General features: G+C 39.5%; 1 protein-coding gene across 2 annotated transcripts in view; it reads left to right on the forward strand.

Moving 5' to 3' along the window:
• CNTNAP5 (contactin associated protein family member 5) overlaps positions 1 to 26,153 on the forward strand; it is a 311,837-nt gene that overhangs the window by 187,608 nt on the left and 98,076 nt on the right. For both annotated transcript variants that reach the window (XM_030487762.1, XM_030487761.1), the window contains 2 exons: positions 3,350 to 3,456; positions 20,329 to 20,448. In XM_030487762.1, the coding sequence (XP_030343622.1) occupies positions 3,350 to 3,456; positions 20,329 to 20,448 (227 nt within the window). The remainder of the gene's footprint in view (positions 1 to 3,349; positions 3,457 to 20,328; positions 20,449 to 26,153) is intronic.

Genomic DNA, 26,153 nt, shown 5'->3' on the forward strand with positions numbered 1-26,153 from the left:
TTGGGTTAATTAATAAAACGTAGCTTAAAATAGGCACAAAACATATTTGTCCGTTACACTGATGATATAAATTATGATAATAACATAGTACTGTTATTTTTACCAATCCAAAGACCTTTATTAACATCAGATATTTCTTGTTGCCAGCACCTCGTGATGTGAACATAACTACTGCTGTTGTACAGGTGACATGAATGAATGTTTGTCACCAAATAGCAGGTAGAAGCAAAGGCAATATGCTGAGGCCAAGGGCAGGCATGACCAAAGCACAAATATGAACAAATCTGCTCTTACAGACAAAATTAATGTATGTCACCGCAGAGCTGCTGTGCTTCTCCTGCAGCCTCTAGGACGAAGCTGTTGGGGAGTTGCTAGTTCAAGGGAGCTGGCGCAGTCCTGCAGAGTATAGCTGGTTCAGATCAGAGGCTGCTCTTGCTTTCTTCAGCACCAACCCAAAGCCTCTAAATCTCTTTTTAGCATTGCCAGGAGTAGATGTAATGGCAGAGGGTCTGGCTAGGCTGTCACTGAACCAGCCAGGTGTTAGGGTCTGTTAGATTATTTCCCAGCATCCCATTAAAAGGTACTCCCAATGGGACAGTGTTGGGTCGAGTCTTGTTCAACTTACTCATCAATAATCTGGATGAAGGGACAGAGTGTACCCTCAGCAAGTTTGCTGTTGATACGAAACTGAGAAAAGTGGCTGATACACCAGAATGCTGTGCTGTCATTCAAGCAAGACCTGGACAGACCAAGGATTGTGCAGAGAGGAATCTAATGAAGTTAATAAAGGCATGTGTAGGGTCTTGCACCTAGGGAGGAATAACCCAATGTACCAGTATAGGTTAGGGGTTGACCTGCTGGAAAGCAGCTCTGCAGGGAAGGACCTAGCAGTCCTGGGGGACAGCAAGTTAACCATGAGCCAGCAATGTGCCCTTGTATCCAACAAGGCCAGTGGTATCCTGGGATGCGTCAGGAGGAGTGTGGCCAGCAGGTCAAGAGAGGTGATCCACTCCCTCTACTCTGCCCTGCTGAGGCCTCACCTGGAGTGTTGTGTCCAGTTATGGGCTTCCAGTTCAAGAAGACAAAGAGCTACTGGAGAGGGTCTAGTGGGGGGCTATGAATCAGGGAATGGGAGCATCTTTCTTAAGAGGAAAGGCTGAGAGAGCTGGGCCTGTTTAGCCTGCAAAATAGGAGACTGAGAGGGGATCTGATGAATGCATACAAATATCTTAAGGTGGGCGTCAAGAGGATGGGGCCAGACTCTTTTCAGTGGTGCCCAGCAACAGGATAAGGGGGAATAGGCACAAACTGAAACACAGGAAGTTCCATCTGAACATGAGGAAGAACTTCTTTATTTCGAAGGTACAGAGCACTGGAACAGGCTGCCCAGGGAGGTTGTGGAGTCTCCTCTGGATATATTCAAAACCCACCTGGACGCGTTCCTGTGTAACCTGCTCTAGGTGAACCTGCTTTGTCAGGTGGGAGGTGGCAGTGGGGGGTGGACTAGGTGATCTCCAGACGTCCCTTCCAACCCCAACCAGTTTGTCATTCTGTGACTTTGTTCTCCAGAGCACTGAAAAAAGCTCCCTGGGGAGCTGGAAAACCAGGCATGTGTTTCCCATTCACTTTCCTCACTTTGTATTTGAACCCAGTGATTAATAGAAGCCATGGCAACAATTTTTATACGACCAATATATCTTATAATTGTTTCAAAAGATGTTACAGATAGTTATAAATAACATACTTTTTGTTCTCTAATTCCTTATGTCTCTAGTGTTTGAATAATAAATATTTATAATGAGTAAACATTAATAAAAATTAATATTTCATATTAATATTTTATATGCTCTTTATAATTTTATGTATGATGGTATAAATTGTGATAAAGTAAACCTGAGTTCTAGAATTAATCTCAGACTCACACTTAGACAAGTATATGTATGTATGCACATACTTGCATACTGCATGTTGAGGTCAAGAGGTGAGTTCTGATAGGCCTCTCTGCGCATAAACAGGTTTCTTTAGGTTGTCATTGTTTGGCAGCTCTAAACAGTCTTGGACTCAGGTAAGTTGATGAATGCTTGGCTGGTGGGGCTTGGGAGACCCGTGAAGACAATGGTCTTTAGTGACATACAGGTTCTCTGCTTGCACACATAAAATGTGTTTTAATTGTACAGATTCTAAAAGAAACAGACTGAAAGCCACAGTTAAAGGCAATATGCACACTTACATGCTGTCGTGGGTTAAGCCCAGCTGGTAACACAGCACTGCACTAGCTACTAAGAAGGAGAAAAATAGCTGTTACAGCTGAACCCAGGACACATGCAAAAACATTTCCTAAGGATGAGATGAGTAACAATAAAATCATGTCCTCAGCTCATACAAATCTAGGTAGCATCAGTGACTTCACTACTAATACCATTGAAACATCTGGGCTGTAAAAAGGGGTTTGAAGCTCAATTTACAGCAAAGCACACCTTAATGGAGTGCAAGAGAGAAATTGATTGCTTCTTTTCTATCCACCCACCCATCACAATTGAATCAGTGGTATAAACAGGTTACTCATTTTTTAAAAGTCAAACATGCAGTATAAAAGAGATTATCTACTATACAGTAAGTGGGAGAGGGGGAGAAGGACAGAAGAGGCAAACAATGAAACCATCCCTGGTGGATGGTGTAACTCCATTGCACTGGCTGTGTTCACACCAGCGTAGTTCAGATCAGCATTTGCTTCTTGTCCTGGAGGTTGAATTTATCTCCCACAGCTTTTGTTTCTGTTCACTTCCCAAGCTGCATGCTATTGTGCCTCTTTCTTCTTTTAATAATTTGTTTCACAATCATACTTTAGAGGCATACCAACTAAAATGAGGGAAAGAAGAGAGAGTAGAGAATTCATAATTGAAGCATATTTTTCCTCTCACTTCTGATATTTTCATGCTGTTTGTGTTACCACAAAAGTAACTCAGCCTAATTTTGATAACAATGATGCCTGTTTAATCAAAGAACAGGGGATTCTCCTTTGAAACAAGATTTCAGCATCATTTTCACCTGTTACTTGTCCTTTTCTATGCTTGCTAGGTTTGTGGCACTTTAATTGCTAGCAAGTGAAGGACAAGTGGAATGTTTTTCTGAGAGTAATCTTTACCTACTTGCTGGATACATTAAATGTTGTTGGCTTCAGTGCTTGTATTTGAAGTGAATCACAGATCAGAGGAACAAGTAATTATTTCTGGTATTATACAATGATTCAGCCATGGGAAACTCTTGCCTGAATGAGGAGTTGAGACAGTTTTATAATTATTTTTTCCAGCACATTAATTGTATTTTTTTTTAAACTGTCTCCAATTAGATGTTTACCCAACTACTGTGAACATGGAGGAAAATGCTCTCAATCCTGGACCACCTTTTACTGTGATTGTAATGATACAGGCTACATGGGAGCTACCTGTCATAACTGTAAGTAAACCCACACATACAGTGTTTTCTACTACAGATGGTATGTCAAGTTACGCATAAACTAGAGAAGAGCTTTGTGAGAGGTCATATCATATTATAGGATGTAGCATGTCCTGACATGGTTCAAACAGGTCAAGAATATGGTTGGGAATGCACAGAAATCGATTTGCATTTTTTTTAAGAAGCGAACCAGATTATTTTAACTGATTTTCCACATTTTTTTCTCTCATTGATTTGGAGAACCTTAAATCTATTAATATTACGTACACATTGTAGACACATTGCTCATTAGATATTTAGTTGAATTTAGGTGAATTTAGGATCTGAAACAGTGGCAGTACGTGAAGCATGCAGCTACTGAAATCCACAGCAAAAGGAATATAATGTTTCAAAGGTTTAAACCCAACAAGTATCAAACTGTAGAAGCACAGCATGCTGTGAATTTTAATAAAAAACAGAGAGAAAGAGGAAGGCCAAAATAAAACCTGTTCATACAGCTGACAAAAATGAAAAGCAGTTAGAAAATGAAGGTAAACTTCCTGTTCTGTCACTAGAAATAAAGAGAAAACAAGGGTGAGTAAGAACAATTCCAGGAATACAACTATAACCACTCCAGGTGTTTGATGAGCACTCAAACCACAGATAGGAAAAGATTAGTGAGAAATCCATTTTTTGCCCTGTTAAGCTAAAAAGCAGAAGAGAAGAAAAGGTACTTAGTGGTTTGAAGCTGAGAATATTGGCAACCACACTGTAATTCTGAAGATTTTAATGGTTTACTAATTAACAGTGAAATCATTTGTGGTGTAGGGTCTGCAGCTGACAGGGGAGGCTGTTGAGAAGTCTATTCATAGATCTGTCACCTGAACTCTACATTGTAAGAACAAAGGAAGCTAAAAGTTTAGTGCAGAAATCATACCAAGCCACACACAAGACGGGAAGAAAAATGATGAGTTCATAGTTTTGAAAAGAGGGTTTACTTTTTGTCTAATGTTTTTGTTGCTGCAAAGGCATCACCCTTCTTCAAGATCCCCAACCCAGAGTGCATGCAGTGATTGAGGATATACCAATGTATTTACACCAGCTGATGATTTACACTGGCCATCCAGTTTTGGTGCAAAACACTAACCTCTAGGCTACATCCGCGTTGTCGTATTAGCTCGGGGCCCGAGGCTCATTATGTCTGTGCCAGCTCAGTGCGTCTCATGTCCAAAGGAGACCACCTCATTACTGCAGAGGATTGGTGCATGACTAGTTTTCCTCATAGACATTTGCGCGGAGCTAGTCCAGCCTCCTGCTTCTGTGAAATTGAGGCTGCGCTCTCAAAGGCACATACATAGCTATAGTTATTTAAGGTTCACTGATGTGTAAAAACTACTCTGAAAAGTTTCTCAGGAAGATCTTATGTTAAGACTTTCCAGCAGATCAAGCTGTGCATACATGTAATGTACAGCTATTCAGCTGCTCAGCTTATTTACAACCATATTATCAGCAACTAGTTTGATTCCAGCTAGACTGTAGAGCCAGCTGCCCTGTAAGCCAAGCAATGCTGATAAAAAGCATCATTAGTCTGGAGACATGCATTCATGTGCTTGAAATGTGCAATGAAACCATTTCAAAGCCAGTGGGTAAATGCAGACTGTTGATAAGAATCCTGCAGAACAAGAGACATTATCACTTTCAGATGATAGTGACTGATGTACAGAAGTACCTTGTAGCAGGTGAATGAAAGCTGCAGATCTGATCACAGCATAACTCTTGAATATCCTCAGTGTACAGGCAACTCTTGCAATCATGTAATTCCATGTACTTCTATCAAAGTAAAACATCTAATTTCTTAAGGTTTGAAACATTATCTCAACAGATCTTGATTTTTACAAAGAGACTGAGTCTGACAAGCCTGAAATTGAACTTGTATTACTTTGGAGAAGCTATTTCTTTTATTAAACTGCCTTTCAGATGCAAGTCCATACAGCAACAGTGGAAAGATTTAACTGCCAATCTGCTGCAAGTTAAACATAGTGTGAATAGTTTTAGTGTCATGGATTTTGTTTCTGAGTTGCATTAGCGTGGGTTTTGCCTCTTTTTGGTGTTTGTAAGAGGTGGGTGCCACTGGTTGAACAATGTAAAAAGACCCAATCTTTGCCATTCTTTCAGGAAGAACTGCAGGACATGCATCTGCAAATGAAAATTAATTGATTTATGTTTTACCAGCTTAGACTGAGAGACCTTACCATTTAAAGAACTGAAATCTGAAGATACATTGTCCCTAACTTACTATCGTCTGTAATGTGTTGAAGTATATTTTGTGGTTGATACATAAGCAGTCTTACTGGTTTCTTTGCAAATATTCATGGACCACACTGAATCCCACTGTGTGGAACAGGTAACAATATAGACTATCATCTCTCCAGAGAGTTTGTAGTTAAATTTTTGAGGGGAAAAAACACTCTGGTACAGGTGATGGAGTGCCAGAAAGTCTTCATTAGCATCACAGGTGGCATTTTCAGTCTACCAGGTACATAATTGTTGCTAGACTTTCTTGTAGGCAAAAAGTCACAGAGTAGAGATTAAAAAGAGGAAGAAATTGAATGCTTGCGGGCATGAAGGAGTGACATAAGAGAAAGCAATAATGTGCTGGTTTGACAAATATAAGGCTATGGCCAGAGGAGTTTGACATTTTTGACAGGGCAAATACCAGTCGTGACAGGTAGATAGGTTGGAAATATGCCATGAAAAGCAAAGATAAATAGTTTGCATTTGATGCAACAGAGGAGAAGTAGACAGTATTAGGGCAGAACAGTAAGTTGATAGAAGCCACAGCTGGGACAACGTTTGCATGACCATGTCAGATATGTGGGACAAGATTGTGTGTGTCATGACTGAAAGTGGGTATGGTTGAAATTCAAGACGTGTGGGTGAAACAAAAGTGCACATCTCAAGATACATATGAAGAAATAGCTGAGTCTAGGCATGGCCTTAATATAATCTTCCTAAAGGCAGTCAATTTTCTGCAAACCTCAGGTATTCTTCTGTTCACTCAAAATCCCTTCTTATCCTGAAAGGTCTTAAACTGTTACAGGAAGTATGGCAATCTACATGATCCAGATGAGGGTCCACCACTGAAAGTGTGTAGGCTCATGTCCTGTTAAATAGCTATTCTGTGGCAGACAGGTTTCATGAACTGAAGTCTCATCTGGTCCTGCTTCTGTTCTCTTCCTTTTCTCCAAGTTTAGCTGTAAATACAGGAAGAATAGCACTAAAACCCACTGGTGTTTTCTGGGTCTCAGTAACATATGCGAAGAGTCTGAATGTTTTCTAAACAGGTTGCTTCTTGCTTGCAAAGCTTATTGCCTGATGCATAAATCCATTTCCCTGGTGACAGTTAATCCTCCTTTACAAGCTGCCACGTGCAATATTATCAATACCTTACAAGTATTTTTTGTTTTCTTTTTGTTTGTTTGGGGTTTTGGTTTGGTTTTGGTTTTTTTTTCTTCCAATAGGGAATGAGGATTTGAATTTACCTCTCATCATTCCAGCTTCCAGTGCAATTCACATCGTCTTGCTGGCTAGTCACAGTACTGATTAGCAATTGTGTTTTCATCTCTCTACTAACTGTAGCTGTGAAACTCCAAAACATGTGCTAGTGCCTTGCGCTTCCATTTGATGAAAATGTAGAATTTGTCCTGACTGTCTCTGGGTAGGATGTTCACTGCCCACAGTTTGGGGAAACAAGGAGTCATGAAATAACCCTATAGGATATTAAGCCAATGGTAGGTGAGTTACTTTTGCTTGTGTATGAGTTTTGTTGTGCCTTAGTTTCTCGACCTCTGCTGGGAAAAGGATCCAATTTGCAGGTATATTATATGTGATCTACATCGTGTACTGAAATGGTATAGATTCTTTCCTTTGAAGCTATTGTTTGCTTACCACTACTTGAGTTGATCTGTAGCTAAGACAGTGCTTTGAGGACACAATCTTGTTTAAATTCTGTAAAATACATCATTTTGCTTTTGATTTATCTTTTAAATGTGCTTCACACAGCTTGCATTTAAATAAGTTGGAAGATTAGCTCAGCTGAAGCCCTTTTAACAATCAATACTTTTCCCATTTCTACAGTGTGGTGGGTAGCCTGCTGATCCATCAGGTATTGGAGTAGTCTGATCTAATCCAGATAGATAAGAGAGGATCTTTTATGTGATCACCTCTGTGAACCATAGCAAAATAGATAATAATGTAATGTTTGTTTTCTGTTTTCCTCTTCTAAATAGAAGCACTGATGTTAGTACACAGCTTGGGAAAAAGGCCTGGGTGGGATTCAGCTCATCTAGTTTTGCTGTCTGATACTGTGACATATAATCTAAGATAGTGGTGTGTTTGCTTTCTCTATATAACAGAGTGTGAACTATTTTGAGAACTTGACTAACACCACTGTGAGATAGGTTGTTCAAGGTAAGTTTGTGGGCCACGTCTGAAACGTGCCAGTGTCTGTCATCTATAGAAGGAGGCTGTCTTAGCTTAGACGTATGTCTAACACACCCACACATACATGAAGAGAGAGATTTCATTCCTTAGTGTGTAGACCAATCCCTGTAAAGCTGCTGAATTCATCCAGCCCATGATGCCAGGCTCCATCTCTTGTAACAGTATTTCAGGGCAGGAGGGATGGTGTGTAGTGTTGGATTGTTGCCTGCAGCTTTCCTGCTGATGACACCACCGAACTCATTTGGTCACTGCTGAGCTCGTCTGGTTTCGTCAAAGTTCATTCTTTGTTGGGATAATGATCAGAGGGAAGTCAGGGTCAGTTGCTGGTGACCTGAAGAAGCTAGCTGGTGGGCTATAAAAGTGTTATATAGCAGGCAACAGCCTACACTTGAGTTCATTGGCTGTTTTCCCCCAAAATTAAATCCCTTTGAGGTACACATCGGACTTCCCCATCTTCCCTCATTACCCATCAAGTATGTCTAGGTCCCTGAGCAAAAGCAATTCCACAAGTGGGTTTGCCTTTACCTGAAGCAGGAATATCCCAGACTGTCTTCCCCAAGAAATTCTTTTATGTGCACCACAGGAACTTTATCCCCCTCTACGTTACACAAAAGTTCTGATTGGGCTGGGCCAGCCCTGTTGGCAGATCCCCTAGCGTTGACCAACCAGGTGGCTTTTGGTAAATGTATATCCCAGTGTTTGAAAGTCCCACCACCCATTGCTCTCAGTGTAGTTTTTAGCAGCCCATTGTACTGTTCGATTTTCCCTGAGTATGGTATGTGGTGGGGGATGTGATATACCCACTCAATGCTATGCTCTTTGGCCCAAGTGTCTAGAAGGTTGTTCCAGACATGAGTCCCATTGTCTGACTCAGTTCTCTCTGGGGTGCCCAGTCGCCACAAGACTTGTTTCTCAAGGCCCAGGATAGTGTTCCAGGCAGTGGCGTGGGGCACAGCATATGTTTCCAGCCATTCGGTGGTTGCTTCCACCATGGTAAGCACATAGCACTTGCTTTGGCAAGTCGGTGGGAGAGCGATACAGTCAATCTGCCAGGCCTCCCCATATTTGTACTTCAGCCATCGTCCTCCATACCAGAGAGGCTTTAACCGCTTGGCTCACTTAATTGCAGAACAAGTTTCACATTCATGAATAACCTCGGCAATAGTGTCCATGGTTAAGTCCACCCCTCGATCATGAGCCCATCTATATGTTGCATCTCTGCCTTGGTGGCCTGAGGTGTCATGGGCCCACCGGGCTAAAAATAGTTTACCCTTATGTTGCCAATCTAAGTCCATCTGAGCCACTTCAATCTTAGCAGCTTTATCCACTTGTTGGTTGTTCTGGTGTTCCTCAGTGGCCTGACTCTTGGGTAACTGAGCATCTATGTGGTGTACCTTCACCACCAGGTTCTGCACCCGAGCAGCGATTTCTTGCCACAGTGCAGCAGCCCAGATGGATTTACCTCTGTGTTGCCAGTTGCTCTGCTTCCATTGCTGCAACCACCCCCACAGGGCATTTGCCACCATCCCAGAGTCAGTGTAGAGATAAAGTACTGTCCGTTTTCTCATTCAGCAATGTCCAAGGGCAGCTGGATGGCTTTCACCTCTGCAGACTGACTTGATTCACCCTGTCCTTCAGCAGTTTCTCCAATTTGTCATAGGGGACTCCATGCAGCTGCCTTCCATGTCCGACACTTCCAAATCACTGGAGGGTCCCACTGGCTTAGATACTTGCCCATACTGCCCCAAACACTCTGCCACTCATGACTGTCCAGCCTTGGGGAAAATCTCTTGGTGGTCCTCCTTTATCGTCGTTTAATCCTAGACAAGACCCGAGCCAGACCCTGCTTAGCTTCCGAGATTGGACAAGATTGGGAGTTCTCAGGGTGGTCACGCCATAGGCAAAACATAACGTATGCAGCAGGAAGCTGGTTCGCAGCAAAAGGAGCAGGATGCTCTCAAGGGCACTGAAAGGAAATTCAAGATCTTTAACTTTTCCAGGATCTGTTCCCACAGTAAATAGCTTGGTGGAGGAGTGGAGAGTGTGAGGGAATATCGCCTCCATAGGTTGACCCCCGGAGGAAAGGAAAAAGAAAGATGTGTAATTGCTAAAAAATTCCATTATATGTCTCCCAAATTATAGAGGCAATGACCACTCTGAGAACGCATGCCAGCACAGTTTCATGATCAATGATTCTATTGTATTACAAGTCATTACTATGAAGTACAGCGAAATAGTAACCTTAGCCCAGGCCCCCCACTCTGTTAGCTGATAAACACTAAAACAGCAAATAGTGGCTGTAAGTAAGGTATGACATGCTGAAACTCTGAGATCCGGCACAACAACTCCGAGAGCAAATAAATCAGCATTGTGATGAGTGACTATTAATCCGAAACAATGAATGCTTATCACAAATATGTTTAGGCACACTCTGGTCAGATCTGTTGTTATCTCAACCCTTCGAGCCCCACGCTGGATGCCAAAAAGAACTGTCGTGGTTTAAGCCGGTAACTCAGAATTACGCAGCTGCTCACTCACTCCCCGCCCCCCTTCTTCCCCGCTGCGCTCCTAGAGGGATGGGGAGGAGAATCAAAAGAATGTAACTCCCATGGGTTGAGATAAGAGCAGTCCAGTAACTAAGGTATAATACAAAACCAGTACTGCTACCACCAATAATAATAATGATGAGGGGAGTAACAAGGGGAGAGAATACAATTGCACACCACCTGCTGACCGATACCCAGCCAGACCTGAGCAGCGATCTGGGCCTTCCAGGTAACTCCACCCAGTTTCTATACTGGGTATGATGTGCCATGGTATAGAATACCCCTTTGGCCGGTTTGGGTCAGGTGTTCTGTCTCTGTTTCCTCCCGGCTTCCCCTCCTCCCTGGCAGAGCATGAGACTGAGAAAGTCCTTGCTCTGAGTAAACATTACTTAGCAACAACTAAAAACATCAGTGTTACCAGTGTTGTTCCCAGGCTGAAAGTCAAAAACACAGCACTGCACCAGCTACTAAGAAGGAGAAAAATGACTGCTATAGCTGAACCCAGGACAACATACAACAGGGAACTGAAGCTAGATCAGAATTATAGGAGGGGAGGGAAAGAGAGAGAAACAGAGAGGAAAAAAATTACAGGTGTATATATATACAAAATATTTTAAATTGAAAGGTCATAGTTTAAAATCTGCATAGTCATCTCTCTCATACTATTAATTCTCCTTGTAATTATCATGTGATAGTGAAAGCAGTAGACCAGTGTAAAATGGCCCTGAGATACAGAATGTTATAACTTTATTGCAAGGTAATGGTTAATAATCTCCTCTTTCTATGAGTTATGTTAGCCCCTTAGAAAGCCTCATCTTCCTTTTCTGTATTTCTATTATTTTTATATATGGTAGTTTTCAGATGCCCTTTAGTCTTGGGTGTATTATTTTATTGTGAAGAGTGCTGAAAATACATAAAAGATGATGAGATACATAAAATAACGGTTTTATTCTTCATGTTCTGTGGATGTCAACATGTCCCAAAGCTTTGCAAGGTGATAATTAACAGAATGTAATTTAATTCTGGATATTTGCTTCGGTGTGTGATCTGTCTTGCACATACAGGCATGTGTCTTATTGGCCTGGGTAATTGCTGGAGGAAAGATCTATCCAATAATGGAAATGTCATATAGTCGTTGATATGACATAAACTTAACATAACTTCAGGCTTTGAAAATGTATTTTTTAATATTAATATGCTTACTGCATATATCACTTTTGATCTGAAAAGCTTAATATAGCTTCAGCCAGATTGTTAGCAGTACTGCAGCTGCACCTTAAAGTGCCAACCATAGATGTGGTAATTCTTTCATGTTCCAAGGTGGGGAGATGTGTATGGAGTTTGCTGGCTGGGTGAATGAGGTTCAGAGATTTTCAGTCTGCCAGATGTCTAACGGTGAGTCTAGTCATGTAATTTGCGTGTCCTGAGTAGTCAATTTTTCTGTCTGAGATTCTTGGAATAAGATTTTTCCATGTGTATTTAAACACATTGGTGTTGCTTGACTAAACAAAACACATTTAATATTCATATCAAGCCTTCACTACTGTAGTTACTGTTGCTGCATATTTTTGTTCACACCATGTTGCTGGGATATGAATTTTCATTGTTTATTTTGTAATAAGTTACTGTCTTATTAATACTTTCCCTTCAGTTTGTGTATCTGTAAATTGTACCTCTGCATTTCTCAGCGATGTTCATTTAAAAAAAGTTTTTCCTTTTGACCAACATTTCCTTATAAATAACACAGAGAATATTGCTCTTTGGGAATTTACTGCAAAACAGAGTACGTGTGGGACTAGCTCAATCCGTTTTGAACCCTAACTGTGTCAGGTCTGACCATCACCACAGGGACACCAGTACTTTCAAGAGCAAGGCTGAAATACCATGCTTTACACTGTGTCCTTCTAGTCTTTGATTTCTCTTTTGCCTCTAACATTACTCTTAAAATGGTGTAGGTCTCCCTAACTGCTTTCTTGCAGCAGCAGGACTTGCAGGTCACCCTGCGTAAGCACTGGGCAGGGGCCACTGGGGTGTGTGACTGACACAGTTGCCTTCAAACCTCAGCAGGGAAGCGACAGGGGAGGACAGGCTGACATAACCTTTCATACCTCAGCCAGGGGGAGTCTTAGTGTGGATGGTAGGAAATTGTCTAATCCCCATGTGTAATGGAAGGATTCCTCCCAAACATCCATTTAGGTGACATTGTGGTAAAAGTAATTTTAAATCTATCTATGGAAATAATGCATTCTTTATCAGATGAGTAAATCCATATTTTAAAAAGGGAAAATAAGCCATCTGTCATCCAGGCACATCACAGTAGAGACTGCGTTAGTCTGTCAGCAGCAGAGCTGTCAAAATCTGGTTTTCAAGAGTACAGATTTCATTTTCTGGCATTTAACAAGACAATTGTATTATAAGGGTGAGAATGACGATCATTCCCAGAGTTCATTGCCTGTACTAATCTCTCTGCTATTGGAATGAGAAGAAGAAACTTCTGATTGCATATTCCTTTATTTGTTATTTAGAAAAATCCGTACTCTTGAGTCTGTAAGAACAAATCTGTCAGGCCTGAGGTATACAAGCACAGGGTGAAACAGTCATGTCCAATCTGCCTTCAGGAGCTCTGAGTGTTTTAGTGAGAATGCTTAATTTGGTCTGTGTCAGCATTTGTGCATACCAATTTGTCCAAGGTCAGTCCAGGGCTGGTTGCAGATCCCGACAGAATCACCAGTTCTTACTGGCATTTCCAGTCTAACCAGTACATAAGTTTTGACCTCAGAATACACAGTATTAAGAATTATTATAGGGATTATTACTGCTCATTGTGTCTAAGGTGCAAAGAATTACAAAGCAATGAAGTGACTCCCAAATGACCTAGTAGTAAATATTCTGCCTACAATTTTTAATGACTGTGCAATTGTTAGAGGTGGTAAAAGCAACATGCATCTTGCTGCTGTGTTTTAGCTAGGGAGTGGGCAGTGTCAGCACCTCCCAATGAAATCAAGAATTAAAGATCTTTAGGGCTCTTTAATGTATTTTATTTATTATATCACCATAAAATTTTATCTCCCTCTGAGAAATTTAAAATTATCAGCGATTTTTATTAGATTATGAGAATCCAATCTAGAAACAGCAATTCTACAGGATTCATTTTGGTAATCATAACTAGTGTAGTTCAAATTCTGAATCTCCAGCTCAGAGTATTTGGAATGAAATGTGTATGATCAATTTCCGAAGTAATTGGAAGTACAGAAAAGAAATGCTGGTGATTTTAAGGTTTACTTTTAATGAATTTTAGTTTTTGAAGAAAGTTATCTTGGCGCCCATTAAATCGGAAAAGAACAGATTCCTCTGATATAAAAACAAAAAACAAACAAAAAACAAACAGGAAAACCACACACACACAAAAAAAACCCCAAAACAAATAAACAAACAAACAAATAAACCCACCAAAAAGACCCACAAACAAAAACCAAACTAAAAACCCCAAAGAAATTGGTTTTGATTTGGTGTTTACGCTCTTGGTTGTATCTGTGCCGGTAACATACTTCTGGATAGAGGGAAAGAAGGCTTACCTTGCCTGGTCTCCCAACAGTAAAAATGAAGCCTGGTTATCACTGTAACCCTTGCACTGAGCCCAACAGCCAACACTGTTTTAAATATGAGTAAGGGGTGTATCTTACTGGGTGAATAACAACAACATTCATTCATTGAAGAGAGTTCAAGTCTTTGCACAAGGAACAGTTTGTTGTTTTTTTTGTTTGTTTGGTTTTTTTTAAGCCAAAATAGAACTGGAGGTGAAAAATAAAGTGGTGTGAGAGAGAGGAGAAGTTTTATAAGGTAGGAACTTGGGGGCAAAAGAATCAGAGTTATTAAGTACTCAGGGAAACTGAGGCCAGCTAAAGGCTTATCTGCCAGGGAGCTCCACAATGAAACAGTAAGCTTGTCCTTAGTGAAGGCTATCACAGAGACTGCAGATGGACTGGTTGGGGTAAAGTAAGATTGGAAGGCAAATGTCAGTAAAGTAACAGCTAGTCAGTGAAAAACTGAATAAAAAGATGTTTTATTGGAAACAATGGACATTGACGTTGAAAATGTTTGTGCTCAGCCATGTGCTGTTAAAGATTTCAGCTACAGCAGGAGTACATTCGCTTCTGATTTAAGGACTATAGTTAAACGGTTGGATTAACAGGTTCAAGATACTTCAGAGAGCTGAACAGTGATGAAATTGATCATTTTTAAAACTTGTCAGGCGCCTGCAGCGTATTGAATCAAGGCTGAAGTTTCAATTGCAGAGGGACACCAGCCCTGTCGGACCTGACTGCAGGGTACAGATTGCTACTGCGTATGCTCCAGCTGACCAGCTGTAAGGGTTTTGATGCAGGAATTGGAAAATGACGTTCTATAGTTGATTTTACACAAAAGGTCAAAATGGGTTATTGTAATGACGTTAAAATCTCTTTATGCCTTTCTGGTGCTGAAGTCTGAATCATGGATCTATAGCTTGAACCTTGATCAATCCAAGTGTATATTTGTAATTTTGATAGCATGCTTCCGTAGGGATGTAGTGTTTCTGTGGCTTGATATGGATGTGTATGTTTCAGATCCATAGTTTTGATATTTGAGCTTATGAATCTTTATATCCCAGGAGATATACGACAACCTGTAGAATTATGTGATGTCGATCCAACTGGGGATAAAGTGTTTATTTTGTAAATGCTGCTAAAAGTTTGACAGACCTTTTCTTAAGCGCCTGGGAGGATGAGAAATGAGAACTAAAGGAAAAGATGGCCATTATGATCAGTGAGTAAAGCAGTGTTCAAAATGAATGCTCTGATGGAATGAGTTGTTGATATGAAAAGCTAGTTTAATTTGAGATGCTTAAGGCTGAAAGAGATACGTAAGGGAGAAATTGGGTTATATGTGTTTCACAGAGGATTATAAGAGTCTGTTAGGAGATAGACATCTTGAATTCTGTCAGTATTGTGCATGCCTGGACACCATCAGCACGGCTCATCCTAGTGGGTAGTCAAGAGCACATATAGTACTTAGGGAAGCAGCTCTTGGTATGAAGGATAGGGTTCTCAGGCTCCATCAATTTCAGTAGCTAGCTCTGGGAGTATTTTAAATTTCTTTGTGAAACACAGCAGTAGCCTTTAAAAAATCCTTAAAGAGCACTGCAAAAATGACAATACAAGCTTATAAGTGATCTTGAGGGAAAGGTGGAGGGGGTGGGGGAAGGGGAAGAAAAGGCATCCAGTCTCTCTGGGACCAAGTAAAACATATTTCTGATGACCAGTTTCCCTTACTAAGTCTGGGACCTTAGACTCACGCTGCTTCTTGGTTTGTCTTCCTGGAATAGCCACTGCTACCAGCGATATAGCCCACCAGCCAAAATCTTCCCCTGTGACATGTTTTACACTTTGGCTTTTGCCTTATGCTGTAGTTTGTCCTAATGCTTTTACCTCCTATACCCAACTGTGAGGTGCAAGCAATACTTGCGGGGAGGAGCATGGGTTCATGTGTGCTGCTGACATCTATTTCTGTCGAGCACTAGTGTAATGCAACTCCGTTAAGCAAAGAGCTTCATCCTGACTGCCTGCAGGAACTTGGTGGCAGGACTTGCAGTGCTATTGCTGCATGGCAGCACAGCTTGTTCCCCAAAGGGCCTGAAGAAACACAGCACAGTCTGAAAGTAGTAAACTGTGATTTTCAGTGGTTTTGGCTCAGTGAAACAAATGTTGGTGGAAAACTATCATTTATCTTCAATGGCTGGCATAAATCAAAATTAGTCCAAAAAAAGCGTGGGAGGGTTAGAGAAGCAAAACTGGTCTTGCTTCTTTGAGACAAAAGACAACTTAGAGGTTTAATTTTTGAAATTATGTTTTCAAAAAGTGCTTAATGAAGCATTTTAATGAGAAAAGAAGCTTTGCATGAGCAGCCTATAAAGAACATTATTTTTGTTGCTCTGGTCCCATTTTGGTGAACATTTTAAAATTTGAAAACAAACTTGAAAAAGTGAAAGTGTAAACACTACTAAAATGTTTCTCAGAAAGGAATAAAATCACTATTTTTTGTTTGTGTTTATTATTAATTTTAAAATAATGCTTGAAAATTGTTGATGTCTTCTACTCCGAATGAACTGATGAATACCTCTCCTTTATTAAAAAGGTGTAATTACTGCAAATGTTGTTTGACATTAAAATGTATGCGTTTGTCAACAATTCCATAATTACACTTGGTGCTTCCTTTTGGAAAGTGAGGCCCTATTGCATGCATAAATGGTTGGTGACTCTTTAATGACAACTACAGTAATGGTTTTCCTACTGTTGCCAAAATGACCATATCTCCATCTATATCAGAGAAGTCTGGAAAAAATAGGAACTTTAATATGAAGGCACTTTTTAAAGTTAAGGCTCTGGAGTCTTAACAGTCACAGCTGACTTCATCTGTTTTTTACTTTTGTATGATATTTCTGGTTGCATGAAGAGAAGAATCACTGCAAAGAGATCTTATCTTTCATTGAACCATGAAGACAACTTCAAGTCATTGTCACTGGAGTAAGAGGGCCTTTTTCAGTAAATGGAATTGCATACCTTTATTCTGAAACTAGTCAGCTCAGCCTGCAAAGATATTGAGCAGAGCTTGGAATGGATGGTGCACTTGAAATGTCTGTGGGGGCATCTGTCAGTTGACTGGAAAACAAATATCATTTTTTCCTTGATGCATTATACAGCATAAAATAGCAAAAAGGCAAACTAGAAGCAGTGGCCCATCCAGTCTAGAAGCATGCAGTGCCAAATGCTTAAGATACAGACATGTGAAACTTTCAGCTTGCAGCTGCAAAATAAACTGTCCGCCAAAACAGTTTTTCTCTAAGTCATGACGGTTAGAGTATGTTTTATGTGCTAGAGCTTGAGGTTTATAGCCTTTTCCCACTTCTTTTACTACTCCCTAGTATTTACTGCTGGAATTCTCATATAACCAAAAGGAAAACATACCAGGATAGATTTTCTTCTGGCAGACGTAACTGTAGTTTCACTGAAGCTTGTGCATCTTTTCAGATTTATACCAGCTGAGCACCCCTAGCCTGATTTTTAGCTCTATATAGCCTTTTTTCCCAAAGTTGCAATGACAAAGGGGCCATTTAAATCTGAGTGATCATCTCTGTTTGCATCTGACCACGTTATTAGTGGCTGAATCTTCACATCTTTCCTTAGTAATTTGAAAAAAGTAGATCTGGGGTCTAGCCAAAATGACAATCAAGAAGAAGCAAAACAGTAAGAAAAAGTTTGTGATGAAGAATGAGTTTCTAGCTGTGACAGTTCACTGACAACGTATTAGTTTTATGTCTCTACCCCTTGCATCATCCTTTGTCTTCAAAAATATTCAGCAAACAATTCAGGGGAAGCAATTGACATATTCCCTAATGAGACAAGATAGTGTCCTGTAATGATGATGACAGCAAATTCACTAAGTGAACTGCAGTTTGAGAACTTTGCAAATTGATCAAACCGTGATTCCTTGATTGCTTACTTAATTGCCTGTTACAGTCTCTCTCTTGACCCTCCATATCCCAGTTGCTTTTGTCAGCACTTTGGTGGCTGAGGGGCTCTCCGTTAGCCCTGCAGGTTGTGAATATTGGAAGAAAAGGTTCTGGTTTGGAGATTTTATTTTATTTGCATTTAACGTGTACTCTTGCCCAGCTAGCAGAGAGGGAATTTAGAGATCTTCTGGGCTCCTACAGTGCTTTCTACATCAGGCTTACAACTGTAAAGAATAAGCTTTCTGAATTCTCTTTATTATAGGATGGATACTAATTAAAGCACTGCCTCACCAGGTGCTGAGTACCTTAAGAAGCTTCTTAACTCTGGCAAGGGTAGTACTGTGTATGTTTAGCACTTAGTAATGTTCTACCTGCTTAAGATGTCTAGTCAGGAGAGAAATGTACAAGGGAAGAGCACATTTTGGTGAACGGTACAAGTGATTGGCTGGTGAGACCCTTAACTTGTAGCCAGTTTAGGATCAGAGCCCCTAGAACTGTGATTCACTTTTGTTGCCAGAAGTGAAGAAATGTCCAAATTCTATTAATATCTGAGTGGCGAACTATCTTATAGCATTCTTCAGAACAATAATCAGAAAAGGCTATTTCAAGCTGGCCATTTAAGCCTTTCCGTAATTTGTTTTTTTAGAGAAACTACTTTTAAGGAATGAGGGGAAAAGAGGAATGTGAGTCCCTGTGCACACAGGAGTAGAAATGAGGAGTTTCTACTAATGCAGAGCAACTGCCTTCTGCAGGAGAGGCTAGGACTGCATTTCAGAAGTGGTGAGGAAGTTCTCTCCCCACGCTCAACCTGCAAATGTCCTTCCAGATGAAAAACACTGAGAACTTTGCAGTTGTATTTACAACCTTGATACAGCAGATGTTATGTCTTGTCAAGTTTAACTGTTTTGCTCTTCTGACTGAAGAGTTGAGGGGGCCTGGAAAAAAAGATTTGCAGTGGCTAACAAATGGGTTATTCACAAGTTCCCCATAGTATATCCCAGCCTGCATAAGTCCTGTGTTTGCTGCAGAGTGCTCTATGAATATGCAAATAGTATCTAAGTGTCCTTTTAAAATTATGGGGTAAGAAAAAGATAGATTTGACCTCGGAGTAGCCAAAGATGATGTCCAAATATGTTTCTGTATATTCTGCTATTGGTAGCGCCAAAAAGCTTACTTAAAGATTAGAGATAGTTCTGTTTGCTTGCATTTCAGTTACTGTGTGTTCCAAATAATGCTGTCTCATAGGGAGAAAAAAGGAAGTCTTGATCTATCTGCTAAGTCAATCTATGTTTTTTATTGTGTTTGCTGACAATTAGTTGAACAATCGTAAGCTGCTATGGAGAATAACCTTGTCAGTATAATCAGGTAAGTGTTTAAGTGGGTGGAAAAAGAAATCAATCCATCTGCAATGGTACTTAAGGTTACTGTTGTTCAAGATCCAGGATCATACATGTGACTTTCTGATATGACCTAACTGCCTCTCTGGGGGAGTTTTCTCTTTGCCCCATCTGAAGTGACGGTTATGATATCTTGCCTGAAAACATGCCTGAAATACAAGGAATTGTATTGGCCTGTGGGAGTTTTTCCTCCTGTTCTTGCTCCTGGTGACCTGCTGTGCTTGTTTTATTAACCACTTGGATTTCCATGGGCACTAATTCTCCAAAAGAAGAATATTGATAAGCAGAGAGAAAGGGTTGTATAAAAATAGGTCTGAAGCAAAAAGATGTCACCCAGGATGGAGACCATATCTAAGCTTGAGCTTTTCTGCTAGGGAACAATGGCTTTTTTGGCTTGTTTTCATTTGGGTAGTACATGGTGGTAGGAGCTTATAGCTATTTGTTAACAGTATCCTGCAGGGAAGTTGGTAACTGTTAAAAACGTCATCTGTGTTGACAAGACTTGAGCACATGCCTATGTAGAAAATCATGTATACATGTGTATGTACATAATGTCTTTGAAATACCATTATGTGGATGCTTATATGTATCACTCCACAACTAGATGGTGGTACATTTGAAAGTTTATATCCATTTACTAAAGTATTTACATACTTTAATCCAAAATAAGGCCAATGCCTGTATCTTTAAAGTCAGAATCAATGAAGTTCAAGGAAGTAGTTAATTACATGCCTAATTTTGAGCATGGACTTGGGTCCAAATGCAGTAAAATCTTCCACATGCTAATCAGCAGTGAACCAACAATTTATGTTATGATAATGATTAAAGCAGTACTCATGTATGAAACGTGTCTGTATGTTTTCTCCTTGTTTGTGATACAATCACTCTCTCTCTTTTAAAGCTATCTATGAACAATCTTGTGAGGCTTATCGACACCAAGGGAAGACATCAGGTTTCTTCTACATCGATTCTGATGGAAGTGGACCTCTTGGACCACTCCGTGTTTTTTGCAATATAACAGGTAATGAACTAACCTTGTCTTCAGTGCTTTATGTTGGCTCTAATATGATTGTGAGATCTTCTTACTAATACAATGATAGGCACATCAATAATACTGCTCAGTAGTGAGGAAAAAGCAGAGAACTGGTAGTCACTGAGGTTCAACTCTGAAATGTTTCCTTTAATAGGATCCAAGTAAAAGTAATTTTTAAACAAAGTTTGAAGGGCTCACCTTGTACTGTTGCTAAGTTGTATTTAAGCTATTTGCACCTTATAAAAGGCACTGCTGGTGTATTTTTCATAATAGCATAACTTTTAGTGAGATGTTTATGTTTTTTCACTAAAGATGCAGAAACTTAGAATTCAAACTTTCTTTTGTAACTGAATGATTTCTCTGCTTTACTAGAACACTAGATCTGGGAATAATTATTAAACTCCTTGCACTGAGCTAGCTGTAAACCCTTCCAGTCTGACTTAAGCAGGAGTACCTCCTCTCAAATGAATATGCTGCCTTTGATGTCCCAGTGAATAGAAACCTTGATTGAATAGAAACCTTGATCGTCCAGGGTACCTGTATGGAGGAGAAGGCATGATGTCCTTAGAAGGAGGGACACCAAAGGACAAGTAGTGGAGCAAGAGCCTGGCAAGATGATCTATTGGTTGAGACTTTTTAACCTTACAGATATGTAGTTTAAAAAAGAAAAGAAAAACCAAAACCAAAGAAAAAAGTATGTTTGGCAAATCCCCCCTTAAATGGGTCCTATTTTGTATATAGGACTGTCGTGCAAGGGCATGAGAAAAGATTACATAGCCTGTATTGTGGATTGGGGTAGACAGTAGAGTGTCCTTTCTGCATTTTATTTTTTAAATGGAGAGGAAATTTCCTAGACTGTCTCCTGTTTGACATTTTTTGATTCCTGTGGCCAGGTGCAGATGAAAGAATATTTTATTACCCATTCTAAGTTGCTAATTCTGGTTGAGCTAATTTGCCACATATCACCTCCACACTCAGTCCTGAAAACTAAGGATGCAGGATATATATATTCATATTTTATCCTTAATCTCCTTATACTTAAAGCGTCTCAAATTAAATTTTCATTTTGATATAATTGGGCAATTGTTATGTTAATTAAATGCACACCAGTTAATTATTAAGTATATTTTTTATTCAAGTGTAGCAAATATTTAATAAGATGTGCCTCCTTCACTGTTGTTGAATCTCATAAGAATTGAAACAGTTTCACCTTTCTGTCTGAATATCCTTCCTTGATCTCCAGTATGGGAAATGTGCTCATTTTTATTATTTATCATATAAATATGTGTGATCAAAACATTGTCAGTGCTTTTCATCTCTGCTGAAGAAGTAGGATTTTGACAAACTCCTTGCAGAAAGCATCTGCTTTCCTCAAATAAATTTTATCTGGCAGAAATCCAGAAGCATATTCCTGAATTTCTCTCTATCTGCAATGAACTTGCTGACGTTCTAATTTTATTTTGGTTCCGAGAGAAGTGGAGGTGGGGAAAAGTGGCATAACCTTCTAGCCTGGAGAACTTTTTCATATTTCTTCTTTTCCTCTAGATGTCTTATTTGATGCAGGGGAAGGTCGTTTGTCACAGGCATCTCTATTATTTCTGTTGCATAGAAGAAGGCTGAGACACAGAAAGAAATTACTATTTTACAGTTGTTCAGAGACTTTGAGGTACAATTGGGTTATGCTTCTGTATCATCTAAATATGGTTTAGGTGCCTTAATAATAAGAGCTTCTTTTCTGTCTGGGAAGACACCTTATTGTTATATTGATAAAAATTGTTTACAGTAGTAGATTATGTGCAAAGTATGGAAAAAATAACTTTATGTATACAGGGATGGATTCTGAATTTGTTACTTTTTTTGGGTAATGCTTCTGCATAGTTTTCTGAAAGTGTCAATATTCAGGAAAAGTCAAAAAGTGATATTCTATGTTGTTATATTAGAAGCAGACAAAGAACAAAAAAGTCAACATTATTGTTCAGTGACGTAAATCCATACCACACCTCCTATGAATGGAAAAATATAGATGGTCCAGAGCCATGGATGGCTTCCACATATGGGGAGACGAAATAAATGAAAAAGATGGTGGAGGGAACTGTCACAGGAAAGCATGGACATCATGTGGCTTACAGAAAGCAAATAGGGATTGATTCTTTTTCATCATATACAAGATAAGGGATAGCGAAATTATTAGATAGCAGGATGGGGGGAGGGGAGAGAGAAATGGGAGGGTGTTTTTTTCTTTTTCCTGATGCAATGAATAATTCAACTTGAAACTTACTACAGTGTAACAGGGGAAAAAAAACGGCTGGAAAAAGGCCCAGTCTTGTCTGATTGATAGATTCAGAAAGTGCAATTAAACATGTAGGTTTAATTGCAGTTACCAGCTCAGGTGACCATGAGGCAAAAATTGCTGGGAAATGGGAATGAGTTTCAAGAAAATCTGTTGTCTTTCCTTGCTTACCTGGGTATCTGTTCACACTCTAAGGCAGAGGTTGCCTCCTGGGCTAAATAAAGCTTTGCTCTTACATTGGCAGTTCTTTTTGTATACAGTTCAAGAAACAGTAACCTCTTTATGCCCAAAACATGTTCAGGCTGAAGAATTTGGAGATGGAATAGAAAATCTAGGAAATAACGCATTTGGTGTTTTTAGAAGTAGAGGTGCAGTGAGATAGTAATTACAGCGCTTGAATCTGCGAAGGATGAACTCAAAGAAGGAATCAGAACATCAGAAATTAGTAGCGTCATTGTATTTAGAGAACAATGTTGTTCCTTAATGTTCACTTAGATTTGTTTAAAATTCTTTCTTATTTTTACCTGTTTAATTGAACCAAATAGGGATCTTGTTTGTAGCCAGTTATTAACCAGGGCAGATTAAAACCAGCTTTCTCACATATCGGTATCTGGTCATAGGCATCCAATATGTGGATATGGGAAGTGTCAACATTACAAGTTAATTTATTGTGTCTGTGATCCCAGTGATTTCTCTGCAGCCTGTCAACTTTAACAGTCCACTGCTGAATAAAATTCTGAAGAAACCAGAAAATTGTGATTGTGTGTGTTGAGAAGGAATTAGACAATCATAGAAAGACAAAGAGGGAGAGAGAAATAAGGGAAGGGGAATTTTTCAGGGAGAAAAAAAGGAGGAAAAAAGTATTAATAACAAAGCCAATTTTCAGCATGGTAAGAAATTTAACAGTGAGGTGTCACAGGACATCTGGAGATACCAAAGTGGATAAATGTATTTATTCGCGGTCTGGAGAAGTGTCTGAAAAAGCAAGGTGACAAAAATTGTAGATGACATGCTATTATTTAAATTGGTCAAGAAGAGGTAAGAGTGTGTGAAGCACTTTGGAAGGATCTTATCTTGAAGGTTGTTTATTTCTAGCAAAAGTAAAATATGTTGTTGAAATACGAGGTTATCAGGAACAATAATGTACTTAATTAAAGGCTCAGAAAGATATCTGTTCAAAGAGAGGCTAGAAGTAAATAATCCAGAGCTATTCAGATTGGGAAGACCCAAAGTGAATGGACCTCATTGACAGAAGCTATGTTCATTTGCATTTTCTTAGAGTAGGAATAAAGAGGCAGTTCAATGACAGTGAAAGACAACAAACTAGATTTAAAAAAAAAAAAAAAAAAAAGCGCCTTATTAACATAATGTTTTTTTCACCTTCTATACCCATTATACACAAAGCAAAGTCATTTTCATGGGGAAATTCATCAATTGTAAGAAACAACGAAGAATCTACACTATATACGCATTTGCATGAGGAAGTAAACCAGACATATGTGGCCAAACCATGGTCATATGTGGTTGGATGTTATGAGAGAAACCATGAGGGTTTGTGCAGGTCAGTGCAGGGATTATTACTTTGTGATGATTGTGTTCAGTGCCAAGGGAACAAAATGAGCCTGTTTCCAGGGCCATCTGCATATGAATGTGAACTAGCTCTGCTTTTTTTACCTGGATTCTCCCATGATGCATGGTACCCTGTGCCCACACTTTTTTGCATAAAGTACAGAGAGAATGTATCCTATCATGCTTTGAGGTAATGAACAACCACCAGTACTGGGAAAGAAATTTTCCCTGTAGGCTGATTGTTTGATAATTAGCCCAGTTGAATTAATCTTCACTTCCCACTGAAGTGACTGATAACAATCAATATAGAAAATGGCTAATGGACCCTTTGAACCTCTGGTCTGACAGTCTTTCTATCATTGTGATCATTAGTCTTTTGTTGCTTAGAAATCTATTGATCTGTCTGGAGTACTACTTAAATGCTAATAATCATATTCACTAGTACAAAGTCTATAGACATGCAGTCTACATCCATGTACTTGGTTTGCTGCACTGTATGGAAAGTGTTTGTAATCACCTTTCCTCATCTTCTCCCAAGTAAATTTTGCCCTTGATATTTGAAAGATTTGGTTAGACTCGAGTCATTCTGTCACTGTACTTTACTGATGCTATTTTACTGTATGCAGACTCTAGGCTATCAAATCAATAATGCTTAGAAATCACCATCACTGGTTAATTTTATCTTAGCCAAATACTTGTCGTGTCCTCAAATAGTTTTGACTTTTTTTTTTCTTTTTGACTTTTTTTTGTTTTTTAACTTCACTGGTGCAGATTGGGGAAAGACGAGTCCTTATCCCAGGTCTTGCTGCTAATCCAAGATCTGTTTTTGAAACTGCCATGATGAAAAAATCATTAGTGAACAAAAATGTATCTCTCCTTCTTGTGGATCATCTCTGTGGTGCAAGAAAAGTAAAACTTTATTTTCTCTAACTCAGAAAACAGTATAAAAACTGTGTTTAAATCACAATGTAAGGGATTCTATGAAGATGTGAAGGCTATTGCCAAAGTCACACTTGCAATTTTTTATAAATTGCCTCTAGCCTTTTTTTTTTTTTTCCCTCTAGCTAACAATGATCAAGATTTTAGTCTTCCATATACTACATATTCCCTGGTGTGTAAAGAGGGTTGATTTCAGGAGGATACCAGTTGCTTTTGTAGGTGAAGTGCCTAAATACTTTAAGTGTCTGTATAGCCCCACTTACAGTATGATATTTGGTCAGCTATTTGAGGAAAATACTGTGAACAAGCATAATAGAGTAACAAAGAGATGGACTACTGGAAAGCACAGCAGGCTGGATCTCAATCCTTGCAGTAGGGATCCCCCTGACATTCTCAAAATAATCATGGAACTGGTGTTATTACTGTCCAGGGCATCCACCTTTGCCTTTGTTTCCACACAAAAATCTTAGTTCTTTTGCTTATATAATTTATTAATCCAATTTCCATAAGAAATGGTCTTCTTTTACTTTGTATAGCAATTATACTGATACAGAAGTCAACATGTCATCCAACCCTCGTTATTCTTCCTGTGGGCTTAGCAGACTCTTATGTGGAAAGAAGGACTGTCACCGGTTAGCCTGAAGCAATAACAGAGAGGAGAAGGAGGAGGAGGTGGTCATGTCCTTAATTCTGTTTTTATTACTTGCAACTAAGTAATTGTGGGGAAGGTACTTAACTGGTGAAACTCCCTGAGATTCTCAGAACAGCTAGATAAGATTTTACAGCTTTGAACTTCTTAAGGAAGTTTTTGGAGTGTCTTTTTTGTTTGTTATTTGTGTTTTTCTTTTTTCTGATGAGTGTACCTTGCAGCTGACTGTCTGTAATTGTGATTGAC

Source organism: Strigops habroptila, chromosome 5 (assembly GCF_004027225.2).
Source record: "Strigops habroptila isolate Jane chromosome 5, bStrHab1.2.pri, whole genome shotgun sequence".
Classification (NCBI taxonomy): Eukaryota; Metazoa; Chordata; class Aves; order Psittaciformes; family Psittacidae; genus Strigops; species Strigops habroptila.